The sequence below is a fragment of the Formica exsecta genome, unplaced genomic scaffold, assembly GCF_003651465.1.
Source record: "Formica exsecta isolate Colony F162 unplaced genomic scaffold, ASM365146v1 scaffold558, whole genome shotgun sequence".
Taxonomy (NCBI): domain Eukaryota; kingdom Metazoa; phylum Arthropoda; class Insecta; order Hymenoptera; family Formicidae; genus Formica; species Formica exsecta.
Window position 1 is genome coordinate 162,796 of NW_021852829.1, and position 14,541 is coordinate 177,336.

The following is a 14,541-nucleotide window of genomic DNA, read 5'->3' on the forward strand; positions in this document are numbered from 1 at the left end:
ATATATCTAATGTATGTACATATCTCACTGTGAAACTATGTGCATTTGGTATATTTATCATCGTAATCGGAATACTTTTTTGTTAGCGATGACGTTAGCCGGCTTTAGAGCGATTGGATTTTATATTATATTTAGGCAGATTGCGACACAATTATTCGAGTATTATTCATCGAACGCATTTAACGCTTCCTGTAATTTGTCGACTATTTTTTGATAGAAGGTGATTTGTTCCTTGAGATGTGTCTTTACAGCTTTATTTATATGTACCTCGCGTTCCGTTTGAAAATGCGTTTCCTCGGCGATCAGCGCGCGGGCTATCACGTCAGTTCGATGGGAAAGCTCACGTAATTGCTGTGGTTCCATCTTGTGCTCGCTAACCAATCGATCGCAATCCTTTCGCTTTTGTACGGCGCTCTATAGAAGAAAGAGACATCAATAATTAATCTATTCAAATTAAACTTTAATTAATTGTACTGTGATATCGCGAAATACCTTATGAATGCTGATGACGTCTGGAAAATTGCTAATAATACCGCGATAGATATGAAACTTGTCAGCCAATGGCTCCCAATCGAATTTGGGCTGGTCGTCGTATAGCTTTCCAATATCATTGTAAGCGTCGCCGGTAGCCTTTAACGCGATCGTCAGCTTTCCGCGACCGTTATCGTCCGCCTCCAGAGCGTGGCCGAGCGACGTGAACGATTGACCAATTTTCTGGAATTCTCTTTTGTATAGTGTTTGGTGTTTTCTAGCTTGATCGACTGCCATTGCCATAAAGTTCTTCACTATCGGATCTAGGGCGCTGATAAATTTACCGAAGGCATCCATCTGAATCTCCATCTTTATGATATCCAGCGGCGTGTCCGGGCACTGGATAGCGTTGAAGTAATTAACGCCTAGCAGCTCGTCCTTCTCTGCCTGTCGTTTCCCCGCCTTCCATCGCTTTTCGTCCGTGCACGTGATAAAGTGCTCCCAAACACGACTACGCGACAAGACGGGATGCCGACAGACGTAATCGACAAACTCCTGCAGCTGAGTACGTCGATGCTCGATAAACGCATTTTCGTAGCGCCCGGATATCTGCTTGTCGGGCAGAGGTGGAATCGGAATGAAGCAATATTTTTCCTCTAAACGCTCGTGCAGCCAATCAAAGTGCTTGTATCTTCTCGAGACTTGTATATTATTAAACTACAATTCAGATAAATGTTAATATTAGAGAGAGAAAAAGTTTTAAAATCCTAAACGTAAGAAAGAAGACGCAACAATTTCTTTTACCGTAGGAGTTAGCTGGTAGACGATGAAACTCTTGAGACCCTTCAGCTTGGATTCCTTCTTGGGCGATGTGACGACGCAACTGTAAGATTCCCCGGTTGACACCCACGTACATCGACCAACTTCATCCTCCTCTATAAAAATCTTTTCGCTCTCAGGCACAGTTACTATTCTAGTGCCCATCAGAAAGCTATCTTCTCCCGACTTGATCAACGTAGAAAACTTGTTATTTTTCTTTGGTACATTGGGTATAGGCCTGTCTGGTATCACAGAGTGTATAGTATGCATTGATACTTGATCACCATATTCGCTAGCATTATTCTGCTGTGGCAGTTGTATAATTTGTGGTGGCTGCTGCTGCTGCTGCTGCGTAGGTGGAACATAAGCCTGTGTTTGTCCAACTTCAGAATCATCATCCCAATCATCGTCCCAATAATCCCCAGAGCTTTGTTGGGATGATGTCATAGCATCTGTGTATGTAATCCATATTTAAACCAATATCAAAACAATAATATATAATTTTTCAAAAATAAGTAACTTATCTGTTATTCACTCATTCTCTCTCAGAGACATATTATATATAATTGTACCATATTAACATATGGTTAATAAAAACAGAATAACACATAATAAATACATTTAATTTTCATAAATAAAAATATTACGTACTGGAAGGAATTGCAGGTTGTTCGACCATTTGAACATATGCCGCTGGAAACAAGCCTGATTGCCCACTCTGATTAAACCCCTCGCACCAGCCATCTCCCACATTGTCTCGTATGACAGTTAGGATCTCACCGGCAGTGATAGACAATTCCGCCGTTCCTGACTCGCCCATGAAGTCATATAGCGCTCTTACCTGGAAAAGGAAAGGTGAAAACAAAGGAAATAGGAGAATATAAAATCAAACGAATTTTCGCTCGAGACAATGGGAATAGAATTATTCCACTTGCTAATAGAATGAGTCATATAATCGAGTTGATCGAACTCGAAACAACGAGACTTTCATACACCGGATGCTGATTTACGTACCTGGTGGCCCTCCATCGTGTACGATTCACGATTCTCAGTGTATCGCGCGGACTTGAGTTTTTCTGCTAAGAAAATTCAAAAGCCGCCAAATTGCGCCCCGTCACATTCCTACTCTCGCCTTGCTGCCGTCATGAGCCATCTGACATTTGCGCGCTTTACTGCACTTCCAAGGGTTGCTTGTTGCTTGTGTACTCCTAATGCTATGAGTGGCAAACTGGAGCAGACTGTACACCGAGAACTCGTTCCTCCTAATTGCACCTTTTATATATTCTGCTTTATAAATTATCTCTATTTCTTTCCTCTTTTCTCTCCCGCCATAACCTACGTATATATTTACAGATCCGACCGTATCAGTTGCATTCTCGTTAGTCTCGTTTCGCCTTTTCTCATCACAAAGCACGAATATACATACATCTATCTCGTTTCGAACAGATGTTTTGTTTCAAGTACAGAAAGAGTAACGAGGTGCAGCTAAAAGATACCGATCTCGACGTTGCTTTTTCCACCGCTATCACGAACTCAGCTTTTTCGTTGACGGGATATGCGAAACTAACCGCGAGTGGTAAACAGATCGCAGTTGAATAAACATGATGACGATTGCACAATTGACAATGACGATGTCGCTAATCGGCAATTTTTTGCGAGAGATGTTTGCACGACGACTTTCGTCTTTCGTCCCGAATTCGAGAACCGGCTGATCTGCGGATCCACCTCTTCTCGGCCGCCAACGCGAGCTCAAAACTTTTCAAAACTTTTGATCGATACTATACACGCCGATCGGCGATACAGCCGTGGGTAATAAAAAATACAAGATGTGTCACGAAGGAACATTTTGCAAATACTGAAATTCTCTAGCAGGTAGCCAATCCCTTCATCGGGTCAATGCGATATCACCCTAAAACTAGGGACAATTGCATCGAAACTTTGCTAAATTGCGTGATCTTTAAATTAAACGCGGATTACATAACCTATTATGTTTCAAACAACAAGACATGGTATCGTGATCACAACATTTAAATTCGTACAACTAATTGTTGTACTTGAAAGTTTTACTAAAAAAATTTAACATGAATTCTCAACAAATAGTTCAACTTCCCCATCGACTCAGGGCAGCTTTTACGTCGAGATTTAATGAAATCGGCAATAAAATTAGAAACTATGAAATGCCCGAAAGAGTTAAAGGCACTTTTCTTGAACGCTGGGGTAAATAAGAATAGTGAATGAAATGTTATATTGTGTTTATGTAACGCAACAGTTTTTTTCATTTTGCAGCAAAATACTGGCACGGTCTGTATATAGATTATAAGGACGTTGCAATTGATGTAGTTAAAGATTGCAGAGAACGTCCTGTACGTGCCACAATATACACTACATGTATGTATCATTCTTTCTGTGTATTTGTCGAATTTATAATTGATATAACTTTAAGATATAACATGTATAATTAAAAATAATCTGCTCATAAAAAATAATTATATAATATAGTTTTAGGAGGTTGTTTTTATTCTAGTCGACTCAATCCAGATGAAACTATGTTCAGAGAACAATTACTACAAAATAGTATGAAATTAATACTAGTGGGAGAACCCATACGCAATCCTGTTTCAGTCCAGCATATAAAATGGTTGGAGCAATGTTATAATGAAGGACTCATCAGGAGATTAAACTTGGGTATCTTGTCTCTGATCTGGATAGATAATTATGACAAAGATTGTTCATTTTACAAGGCTGTCTGCCCTTATCTAAAACCACGATTCGTAACCTTTCATGAAAGGATAGTGGATGTAGGCTTTTTAGGCAAATGGTGGTTATTAGAAAGAAAAATGAAAAATTATGATATAAATGAGGCCGAATTTAATATTGTACAAATTGCAAACAATGTAGACACTACTTCAGCAATATAATAAATTTTAGGAGACTTTTGTCTGATTCATATACAAAAAAATATATAAATTGCAAAATTTTTGCCAACCAAGTATTTATATATATCCATAAATTAATTATTAGGATGCAGTCTACTTAAAAATCTAGTTGAAAAAACAGATGTACTTCTTCATTTTATAAATGTCCTCATGCAATTAATTTTTTTAGCTCTTGCGCATTAAGTAAATTATAATTTATTCTATAAAACATATTTAATAAAATTATTAATATATTCTGTAAAATTAATAAAATATTTTTATATACAAAACTTATATTCAAAATATATTAATTTGAAAACTTAGAAAATAATTCTTGAAAAAACGAACTAAATGTATCTATCAGTCTCTATTTCAATTAAAACCTGGAATTCTCAAGGAATTTTTTTGAGACTCAGGAAATTAAAAAAAATTCTCTAATTTTGTTCTTATATTATAAGCAATCTGCAATCCGCTGATGAATCAAGTCGTGAATTATTTGTTTGAGAATATATTATAAATATATATATCTCTGTTTATATATATTCAATATCTTAACAAAATATTGAATATGCAGCATATATTTTTCTATTTTAATTTTTAGTGATAAAAGAAAATTTTTATATGCAAGTTATAAATGGTTATCTTACAAAAGTAATTCAGTTTGTTTCAATACATTTACAAATCTAATACTTGAAACTTAAGAGGCTTTGTGTTTTTCTTTTGTAGAGTGAAAAACATTAAAAAATGTATACAATAAAACTTATTTTAGAAAATTGCGCCCAAAAATCTTTAATCTCTCTATTCTTTTTACCAGGAATTTCGAACAAAAATACGTGAAGGATAAAGGAGTTTTCAAGAAACTTTTTTACAATTTGGGTAGATACTCAGAATATATTCTATAAAAAAATATATATATAAGATCTCTCATTCTTCATTTATGTGTAATCTATTATACAATTTTTGGATAGAACTCCCATCTCTCTTTCCATGAAACGGTTTATGAATCTAAAAAAATTAATTTTTTATTAATATTATTTGCTATACACAGTATTAATACAAAATATATTGCATTGATATACATTACCAATTTGTGCGTAAACGATAGCCGTACGGCATGGAATGTAGACCATCATTTTGTGTTGATATGCAGAAAACGGTTCCGATAGTGTAAAATGTTGTACGTTTGTATCTATACGTCGTTGCCCTCCAAATTGTTCATCGTCGCTGCATAAAACGACTTTGTACGTTCCTGGATTTTTTATACCGACTGGATAATCAGCGAACGATTTGCATGGATGAAAATTGAAGACAAACACTAGATCAGCTCGGTCAAATACAATCACTTTGTCATCTTCATGCTTCCAGCTTACGTAACCCTATAAAATTAATATTCTTGGTTCTCACAAGAACTAAACTTCTAACTAAATTTCTTTTAATCCTTCAGTACTGAATTTACACAAATAATGTAATGTAATGTAATGTAATGTAATGTAGTTAATGTTATGTAAAGCACAAAGCTGCTTACAGGATGAGCATGCAGCCATCCGTATTTCTCTTCTAACGTATTGACTGCGCGATCCCAATTATTCATATATTTGTATTTCAGTAAGTCATTATCCACTAAATTCCACTGACGCCTAGCATAATGGTAACTGTCTGCATTTCCGACCCTTGGAAAGTCTAGCCATTCGGGATGGCCGAACTCGTTGCCTGTAAAACATATCTTTGTATAGAGTATTTCTGTGAATGTATATTTCGATAATATAATCGTGCGCATACACACACACGCATGCATAGGATTAACTAAATTATTACTTACCCATAAAGTTTAGATAAGCTTCGCCACCCAAACCATGTGTAATCAGCGTGATTAGATTATGGAGGGCAATGCCGCGAAAGATAATGTCGCTATGGTCACTAAGTGTACTCATGTGCGTGTACATCTCCTTGTCCATGAGCCAGAACGCAATCGTCTTATCACCCACAAGGGCCTGATCATGAGACTCGGAATAAGCGACCGTCTTCTCCATCCATCTTCGATTGGACAATGTCCAACAAATCTCAGCAATCTTCCAATCTTCATCTCTGGTATCTTTCAATAGCTTGATCCATTTATCGGGAATAGCCATAGCCAATCGATAGTCGAATCCTATTCCACCTTCGGCGATTGGTCTTGAATATTTTATCATTTGATTATAATATTATATTACATATTTTTATTTAACTTATGTAAATTGATATATGTTTCATACCTGCACATGCCCGGCATTCCACTAACATCTTCAGCTATCGTAACAATCTCGGGATATATTTCGTGCAACATATGGTTAGCAAGCATCAAGTAGACTATACCCTCCACATCAACATTCAGGTTGTAATATTCATCATAATGACCACTGAAACCTTGTCCTAAGCCTCTTGAATGATACAGCATCGATGAAACGCCGTCAAATCTACCAAATATTCAAACATTTTAATAAAAAATTATGACTACAGAAATGTTATAAATTTTTTACAATACTATATAGATCTGTTCTCATAGGTAATAAATACCTGAATCCATCAAAACCATATTCCTCGATGTACCAACGTAAATTGGACAGTAGAAATCGAACTACTTCATATTCTGCATAATTGAACAATCTGCTGTCCCATAAAGAATGCTCGCCGCGAGAGCCGGAATGGAAGAAACATGCGTCTGTACCATCAAACATGTTCAGCCCATCCAAAGTGTTCTTAGAAGCATGTGAATGTACCACATCTAGCAAAACATAGAGACCATGTTGATGCGCCACATCTAGCAACTCTTTCAATTCTTCTGGAGTTCCATAGCGAGATGAAGCAGCATAGAAAGAAGTTACCTAAATTAATTTTAACAAAACACGTTATACAGAGAGAGCTGACATTTGCAGATATTTTTATATAATTATTTGGAAATTTATTTTGTGTATACAAATATATGCAACCTGATATCCAAAACTAGCATAATAAGCATGCTCCATTACTGCCATTAATTGTATCGCGTTGTAATTTTGCTTTTTGATCCTTGGTATCACATTTTTAGCAAACTCCAAATAAGTGCCAACCCGTCCCTCCTCTGTAGCAATTCCAACGTGACATTCATAAATCCTCAAGCTTTCCGGCTTGTTTGGTTTAGGATGTTTAAACTTGTATACCTGAAAAAAGAATAATAAATACAAATATCCTTGTTACATACCAAATATAGACATATTTATAACTGTAATTATATCTACATACATGTTCTGGATGCCATATACGTTGTTTATAAGTGGTTCCTTCTGATTTATTTGGTGGCTGTGTTACATAATTCGCCCAAGGGCTCAGCCTTTCAAGCAACTCATTATTATGATTTTTTATGATAATTTTTACTTCAGACAGATGCTTTAAAGGACAACTGCCATCTGCATTTGGAGGTAAATGCAGCTCCCATTTTCCATGTTCTAATCTTTTGTATGGCGTAGCAGTCTTATTCCAATTATCTAAATAAAAGAGGGTTATATTAATTAAATCATGATCTTTTGATATAATGTTAAATATATAATTGTACGCAAATATGATTTTTTCTTACTGAAATCTCCAGTTAGAAATACTTCCTGTGCACCAGGTGCCCATTCTTTTGCAACAACACTATTGTCATCTTGAATATGAATACCAAAATTTTTGTATGCAGTTGTAAATTGCTTCAAGTCTCCATCTCCTGCCTCTAATTTTTCAACATAATCCTTAAACACGGCATATCTGAAGATAGGAAAATATTGCTAAGAATAATCATGGATGTTTACATAAATTGCTTTAAAAATAAATACCTCCGGCGAATATCGTTCTCATATAACTTTAAATAGGGATCTCTTTCCAGCAATTTGTTTATCTCTGGAACCTCGACTTGCGAGGGATCCATGCTAGACCATTTTCCTCCCATATTTTTGTGCAAACAACCTCCAAACACCGATTAACGAAATCGACTGCGTAAATGAAGCGAGAACCGGCTAAAATTTGAATGACATGTCAAGGTGATCCCTTCCATGACTGTGATCCCCTCTCTGTCATGGATGACGCGCGACGAATTGCATCTTGATACAGGAAAAGGCGAAATGGATCCAAATAAAAAGCACACACGTGTTGAGTGTGACAAGTTTAATGCTACCTAATTTGATAACTTGATCTGGTTTGACTTTTGCTTCATCATGTTATTCCCGCGCTTTAGGGCTCGGTGCGCAAGAGAGAGTTTACGAACAAACAAGAAACATATGCATAGGTAAGCATTCCGATATTCACCGCCAGTACTAAAAATCTATAGTTTACATCACGTGCATTATAGATTTTCAGTGCTGGCAGTGGACAGTGATGCCAGAAACGGGTCCCGCGGCTCACGGCTCAGCAATGGAAGGGGTAACGCACACAAGCGCAAACCGCGTACATGTGCCACATGGGTGTTTATCTGGGACACGGTACGGCTCCGCAGCTATCCTCAAACTAAAATCATGCTGCGCGAGTGTCTGCATAAAGAGATCTTGTGCCCCCGGGCATGATTCAAATTTGATTGGAGGATTCGGACTGCCATACTATTTGTTGACAGATCCGGCCTCCACCGATGTCTCCTCTTACGTCATGGCGATGTCGACGTCCATCTGAGCCTTCTCTTCTTCTTTCTGTTCCGGTTCCTTGATGCTTCTTTTGGAAAGGTTCAAATAACTCCCTGGATCTGACTCCGTCCCTCTGTCTTCTATCGTTCTTTTAGACGATTTTGGACCTGGCTTATACGCCCTCTGTTTTACCGCGGGTCCCTCTTTTGTCTGAGAGACCGCGGCAACGGGGGCGTCCGCGGTTTTCTTAGCCACAGTAGTGACTGTCATTCTAACCGCGCCTCCTACCTCTAACCTCTTTCTATGTTTTTTAGGCGCAGGTGCGCAGGCCCGCTCTGTGATTTGCGGGTCTCCCCAGGTCCGTACAGACTGGGCACTTGGGAGAGAACTGGCAATCCTTGGCCACATGGCCAGCGTCTCCGCATCTGTAGCATCGTCGACTGCGATCAACTCCGCTACTGCAGTTGGACTGCACGTGTCCCCGTTCCAAGCATTTAACACATTGGAGGGGGCGTGCATCTCTACTCGGGCCATGATCCAGCTTGCTTGTGTGCGTTACCCCTTCCATTGCTGAGCCGTGAGCCGCGGGACCCGTTTCTGGCATCACTGGCAGTGGATAAGAATATCGGAACTTCGGAACCAGCCAAAACGCAGCCGTAGGAAATTACGTAATATTGCGTTTATCTGTGTTTTCTTAAAAACTCTCCCTCTCTTTATCAAAGAGTAGAAATAAATGTCAATCGTTATCTCTCTCAAAGATTGATTAACGTATTACGAAATAATTGCGGGCGTATAAGATTTTTTTCACTATATCAAAAGAAAAATTATTTCCAGACTTTAAAAAATTAATAGAAAATGATTACGGAAGAGGATATTGGAGTAATTATGGTGGTACAACATATGCGTACTGGTTCTATAATGCACTTATTATATATTTAGAATCTTAATAGATAAATTCTTCTTGCCAATAGCGGATATTTCAAGCAGATGCAATTTCACAATTTAAACATTTAACGCGATTGTTAGATTAGAGCGGGAAATATAGTAAAGTAAAATAGGAGAATTGAAGAGAGAAAATCGGCAAGGAAATTTTATTAGAGATACACGAGGACGACATTGCAATTGTATTATGTAAGAATAATAATACCAATGACTTGTATAAAGACTCACATTGTAAGTACAATGTACAATTTACGTAATATTTATATGTTGATAAATGCAAAAGTTACAGCAGCCTAAAGCGATATATAAATATCGCGAAATACATAATAACATATACTTAAATTAAATTATCGCATTTTTTTGTGGATTATGTACTAGTACACAAACGTATTTGGTTGACCTTTATATAATCATAGAAAGAGAGGTCCTTTTGAAATAGAGTGTGTATGCATATGTTAATGAAAATGTGTGGAGAATATGTATGTGTAATTATAATTAGTAGAAATTTATTATTGAATAATATATTCTTACTTATTGATTATTTTGACTGTTGTTCACAAAGTATATGAAAATAAATAAATACGTTTTTTAAAGTAGTAACATGGTATTAGAAACTTGGAGACAATAAGTGAAGTTCAGACACTGAACATCTTGCAGCTTTGGTCCATTCTTATCTTAACTAAGCTTTAAAAATTCGTTTAAAGAATGTGTATATATAGATATACACTCTTAATTAATTCTTAAATAAAGTAGACATATACATCTGCGATATGAATAATGGGGATTGCATTCCTTGTTATTTTCCTTTTTTCGTTGTCTTTTATATATAATATTTTCCTTAACGCAAATGTACGAAAATTGACAGAATTATAAGTAAATTTATAATAAAGCATTGAAGCTTTAAGAAAAATATTACCAAAAAAGGGAATGAAAAGAAAAAATATATGCATTTTAATTTTATAGGAGATTAAATACTATGTTAATGTTAACGTCTTGAACTATGAGATTAAAATTGTATTGAAGAATTTTAGTATACTTGTGAGAGAATTAGCACCTGGCTAAAATGTCCGGATGAGTTCTCTGCCTTGGAAATGGTTCATAAAATAACTCGTCTAGCATGCTGTTTGTTAGTGGGTTTTTGATCTTGAATTCGTTTTGTTAATATAATTTGCTGTGTTGTTTATGGGAGTATTATTGACCGAAGTGTCAGATACTTCGTCACTGCTATTACTGCGAATATCACCCTCCATCTGTAATATTTTTTTCAAAGAAAAAGAAGAAAAGATTAGCATATAAATGTACATTTATTCATCAATATCAAAAAAATGTCTCAATGAACGTGCACGCGACAATTTATATAAATCAACACCACGTACCTGACCAGCATTGAAAGAGTTATACGCGATTTTAAGGATTAAATAAGTCCAAATCAAGTGGAGAAGCAGTAGTAAAATTAATAAAGAGTTAAAGATATAATATGCAGGGAACATCGGAACTATCTTAGGCGCCTCTATAGATGTGCTGTAATACATAATAAGTTTGGGTCACTCTGCATTCATGAAATGTATATTTAAATGAATTAAAAAAAGATATACTGATACATACCTATATATTATCCAAAATGGATACACACCCGTACGTGTCACAATCCACAGAATTGTAAACATGACGAATATACAATCACATACCTTTTGATAATTTGCATACTTGGCCATTTTTGCCGCCTGAAAGCATCAAGAAATAAATTATATTAATTAAAATATACAAAATTCCGCGAGCAATTTTAATCCTTTAAACTCTTACCTCCAAGAGTATATCTCCACAATCATGCACTAACAAGACCAAAGAACCAATCCTTGTTAGGTTTCCGACCCATGAGAAACACATGAGCAAAATTGTTGCTATGTGATGAATGAACATCTGCCAAAAATCTTTTCTCTTCACATCGAAGAATTGGGAGAAGCTTAATGCCCAATAAAATGCCATTGATATCATATAATACCACCATATATCACTGGTAACAGGATGGTAAGGATAATTATAATAACAATGCTTTATATCCCAAAGCCATTGTTTGTCCCATAGAATAACAAGGCCGTAAGAGAATGAATATATATAATAGAAACATCTCCAACTAAAAGAAAAGAAAAGATTATGTATATTATTTTTTTGGGTGTCATGCAATTTTTGCAAGATGTACAGTATAGTTACTGAAGATAACTGACCTGTTTTCACAAAACTTTGTAAGAGTCGATGGCTTATCTTGAGAACGACGTAATCGTAGCCATCTCTCCACCTGCCTTTCAGACCAATCTAATTGTTTAGCCAAGCCTGAAATCTGGAAATACAGTTCTGTGTTACATAATGCTAACATAACATGCAAATAATTTACATACAAATGCATAAGTCATTAATGTTTCAATTTGTACTTTAAAGCTATTAACAAGGTAATATTTTAGTTATTTATGAAAATAACTTTCTATATCAATTAAAAATTTGATTTTGTTTGTTATAATCGTGTATCTAATTAAATTTTCTTGTAGGATGGATTAGTGTCACTCACTTGCTTATACTTAGTTTGCTTATTAAGATATGCTTTTTCTAATATTTCATTGGGTACTGCTCGTTTGCTTCTGGTATTTTTTATACCAATTGACTTTCCAAAGGGAGCAAACCAATACCTGTATGAAAAATATGAATTACGAATATAACGTTATATAAACTAGCCTTCTTTCAAAATTCCATAAATTTTTTAATGCACATTAGATATTTTTCTCATTTATAATATATAATTTTTAGTATTGTGCATTTATTTGATATATATTTATAACTTTCTAGAAGTAAAACATTAACATATTTAAAGAGATAAAATACAAAGGCTATAAAATCAGAAGGCAGATGGAACTTTACCTTTCAAGAGTATATCTTATCCCTAGTAGAACAAATGCCATGGGCAGAGGAAATATTAAGTGCTGATAATTAGCATACTTATTGTCTGCATTCGGACTGATATCCTCCCATGTTATATTAGAAGGCAACCACACATCCGGCGACCAAAAGGTCGCCGAAATATTTCTCAAGATATTCATCCCTTTGTAGCCTACAAAGCACAAATGTATTAGCATAATTATGATAATGTAAAGGAGAAACATATCTTTTAATTATTCGTATTTGAAGGAATTGAAGTACGAATGTATAAAAAATGCTATTTTAAATTACATTAGTTGATTTATATCCAACTATAGTGATATAAGAGAAAGAAATTGCAGAAGGAGAAAGAACGAGTGAGAGAGAGAGAGAGAGAGATCGAGATTAGGATTAATTAATGTCAAAATTATGTTGTCCCATTTATCAGAAGAACACGATTGAAACACGGGACTATCTATTACTCTCGTGTAAATAAATACACCCCGCGAAGGAAGATTAATCGGGAAGATTTTTCGAGTGCAACAAGCAGACACTTACTCGGAGCTGCCGCTTCGACATGTATCGCACGATCTGAAACGCGCCACTGGACGGACGGGAGAAGTGCGACAAGAGAGCGCGCGTGCTCGTATCACGCAGGCTGCGTCGTTTCCGCTCCTAATGTAGCACGCTATCGAAATGACACTTCGATAATTCTTGCCATAATAAGGGGGGGGGGGGGAAAGAGGGAGAGCCGCGATAAGAATAATCCGAACGGATATCTTTGATCGAAGCCGGTTAAATTTCGTAAGACGCTGGTCAAAGTCTCGTTATCATTACTTTATCGTAGCCACTGGGACTTTATTACACCACTACTATTATAGTCACCACTACCACCACGAGCGATTGTCATACGATCGAGATAACGAACCCATTCGGCCACGTAAGTATGCCGTATCACCGCTTTGATACTGGTCGCACCAACGCTGTCAATCTCGGCGCGCCGTTATAGAACGCGCGATACCTCTAATTAATTAATGATTACCGCACGAGACGAGACTGACCCGCTCGTGCGTGCCAGCGTTTCGACGTTCCGGCAAGAGGCGCGCCCGGCAAGGACGAGCACGTCCGATCGCATCCGATCTACGCAACTGCAGTGGGAGTTCTCTCTCTCTCTCTCTCTCTCTCTCTCTCTCTCTCTGTCACTGTATTCTTTTTCTTTCTTTCCTATCGCTCGCTCTGTTTTTTTATATATATATATATATATAGAGGTTTCCATGGAATCGGCAACGAATGTTCCCCTTCGATACTTTGACCTTATTTGATAATTCGATATTACTTTAGGCTGTATTTACGTTAATAAGCAGCTTTATCGCGATGATTTCATGGAGGGGGTTATTACATTGTACACTAGGTGCCATGCGCGGCTTTTATCGCGCCGAGAATAAAAAAAATGTGGTTAAAGGTGAGTCATCGAAACGGCCGCGAGATAGAACGGCGAATGGCATTGATTTATTAATTTCCAGCAATTTGATATCCGCAAATATTAGTGTTATCAGTGGCGTATGTTGAGAGTTTGACGATAATTTTATAGGCAAAATTATAACATTTTTGTCCTTGAAATAAGAATATGATTTCTTTTTTCTTTTATACTCCGAATACTAATTACACTTTGGAACGTGGATCGTTAAAAGTGTGTTCGTTCAAATGGCTTCTCGTGGTGTAGCGACCAATAGCAACTCACCTTGATGCGACTATTTCAAAATCCTAGTCTGCATAACTCTAGTTGCGCGTGTTTTGCGGTTTCGCACTTAATTCACATGAGGACGTGTCGATGCAGGTATATTTAAAAAATCAAACGTTGAAAAATATACATATATGTTTAA

General features: G+C 36.5%; 4 protein-coding genes across 4 annotated transcripts; 1 reads left to right on the forward strand and 3 right to left on the reverse strand.

The window, feature by feature from the left end:
* Positions 1-6: 6 nt before the first annotated feature.
* On the reverse strand, positions 7-3,077 carry LOC115242030 (sorting nexin lst-4). Its single transcript, XM_029818037.1, has 5 exons — positions 2,305-3,077; positions 1,942-2,131; positions 1,276-1,742; positions 493-1,188; positions 7-414 (listed from the first exon to the last, which is right to left on the reverse strand). Exons 1-5 carry the CDS (start codon positions 2,317-2,319, stop codon positions 163-165), a joined length of 1,620 nt encoding a protein of 539 aa, XP_029673897.1. The 5' UTR covers positions 2,320-3,077; the 3' UTR covers positions 7-162.
* A 160-nt stretch (positions 3,078-3,237) lies between these two features.
* Positions 3,238-4,694, forward strand: LOC115242031 (mitochondrial import inner membrane translocase subunit Tim29). Its single transcript, XM_029818038.1, has 3 exons — positions 3,238-3,507; positions 3,577-3,678; positions 3,790-4,694. Exons 1-3 carry the CDS (start codon positions 3,372-3,374, stop codon positions 4,206-4,208), a joined length of 657 nt encoding a protein of 218 aa, XP_029673898.1. The 5' UTR covers positions 3,238-3,371; the 3' UTR covers positions 4,209-4,694.
* A 372-nt stretch (positions 4,695-5,066) lies between these two features.
* LOC115242029 (1,4-alpha-glucan-branching enzyme) lies at positions 5,067-8,522 on the reverse strand. The gene is made up of 10 exons (XM_029818036.1): positions 8,033-8,522; positions 7,795-7,964; positions 7,464-7,705; positions 7,172-7,381; positions 6,759-7,066; positions 6,458-6,658; positions 6,025-6,377; positions 5,731-5,915; positions 5,290-5,581; positions 5,067-5,210 (listed from the first exon to the last, which is right to left on the reverse strand). Exons 1-10 carry the CDS (start codon positions 8,143-8,145, stop codon positions 5,203-5,205), a joined length of 2,082 nt encoding a protein of 693 aa, XP_029673896.1. The 5' UTR covers positions 8,146-8,522; the 3' UTR covers positions 5,067-5,202.
* Positions 8,523-9,872: 1,350 nt separating this feature from the next.
* On the reverse strand, positions 9,873-13,801 carry LOC115242037 (ceramide synthase 6). The gene is made up of 8 exons (XM_029818047.1): positions 13,217-13,801; positions 12,662-12,851; positions 12,315-12,432; positions 11,977-12,089; positions 11,555-11,885; positions 11,357-11,475; positions 11,128-11,272; positions 9,873-11,001 (listed from the first exon to the last, which is right to left on the reverse strand). Exons 2-8 carry the CDS (start codon positions 12,838-12,840, stop codon positions 10,879-10,881), a joined length of 1,128 nt encoding a protein of 375 aa, XP_029673907.1. The 5' UTR covers positions 12,841-12,851; positions 13,217-13,801; the 3' UTR covers positions 9,873-10,878.
* Positions 13,802-14,541: the final 740 nt, after the last annotated feature.

Excerpts from the sequence above, each read along its gene's own strand:
- LOC115242037 (XM_029818047.1), bottom strand. The coding sequence starts at position 12,840 with ATGAATATCTTGAGAAATATTTCGGCGACCTTTTGGTCGCCGGATGTG. Across the intron at positions 11,476-11,554 it reads GTGGAGATATACTCTTGGAG|GCGGCAAAAATGGCCAAGTA; the intron begins GTAAGAGTTTAA and ends TGATGCTTTCAG. Across the intron at positions 11,273-11,356 it reads CCATTTTGGATAATATATAG|CACATCTATAGAGGCGCCTA; the intron begins GTATGTATCAGT and ends TATGTATTACAG.
- LOC115242030 (XM_029818037.1), bottom strand. Across the intron at positions 1,743-1,941 it reads ACAACCTGCAATTCCTTCCA|ATGCTATGACATCATCCCAA; the intron begins GTACGTAATATT and ends TTACATACACAG. Across the intron at positions 415-492 it reads ACGTCATCAGCATTCATAAG|AGCGCCGTACAAAAGCGAAA; the intron begins GTATTTCGCGAT and ends TTTCTTCTATAG.
- LOC115242029 (XM_029818036.1), bottom strand. The coding sequence starts at position 8,145 with ATGGGAGGAAAATGGTCTAGCATGGATCCCTCGCAAGTCGAGGTTCCA. Across the intron at positions 7,382-7,463 it reads GTATATGGCATCCAGAACAT|GTATACAAGTTTAAACATCC; the intron begins GTATGTAGATAT and ends TTCTTTTTTCAG. Across the intron at positions 5,582-5,730 it reads GATGGCTGCATGCTCATCCT|GGTTACGTAAGCTGGAAGCA; the intron begins GTAAGCAGCTTT and ends TTAATTTTATAG.
- LOC115242031 (XM_029818038.1), top strand. The coding sequence starts at position 3,372 with ATGAATTCTCAACAAATAGTTCAACTTCCCCATCGACTCAGGGCAGCT. Across the intron at positions 3,508-3,576 it reads CACTTTTCTTGAACGCTGGG|CAAAATACTGGCACGGTCTG; the intron begins GTAAATAAGAAT and ends TTCATTTTGCAG. Across the intron at positions 3,679-3,789 it reads TGCCACAATATACACTACAT|TTTTAGGAGGTTGTTTTTAT; the intron begins GTATGTATCATT and ends TATATAATATAG.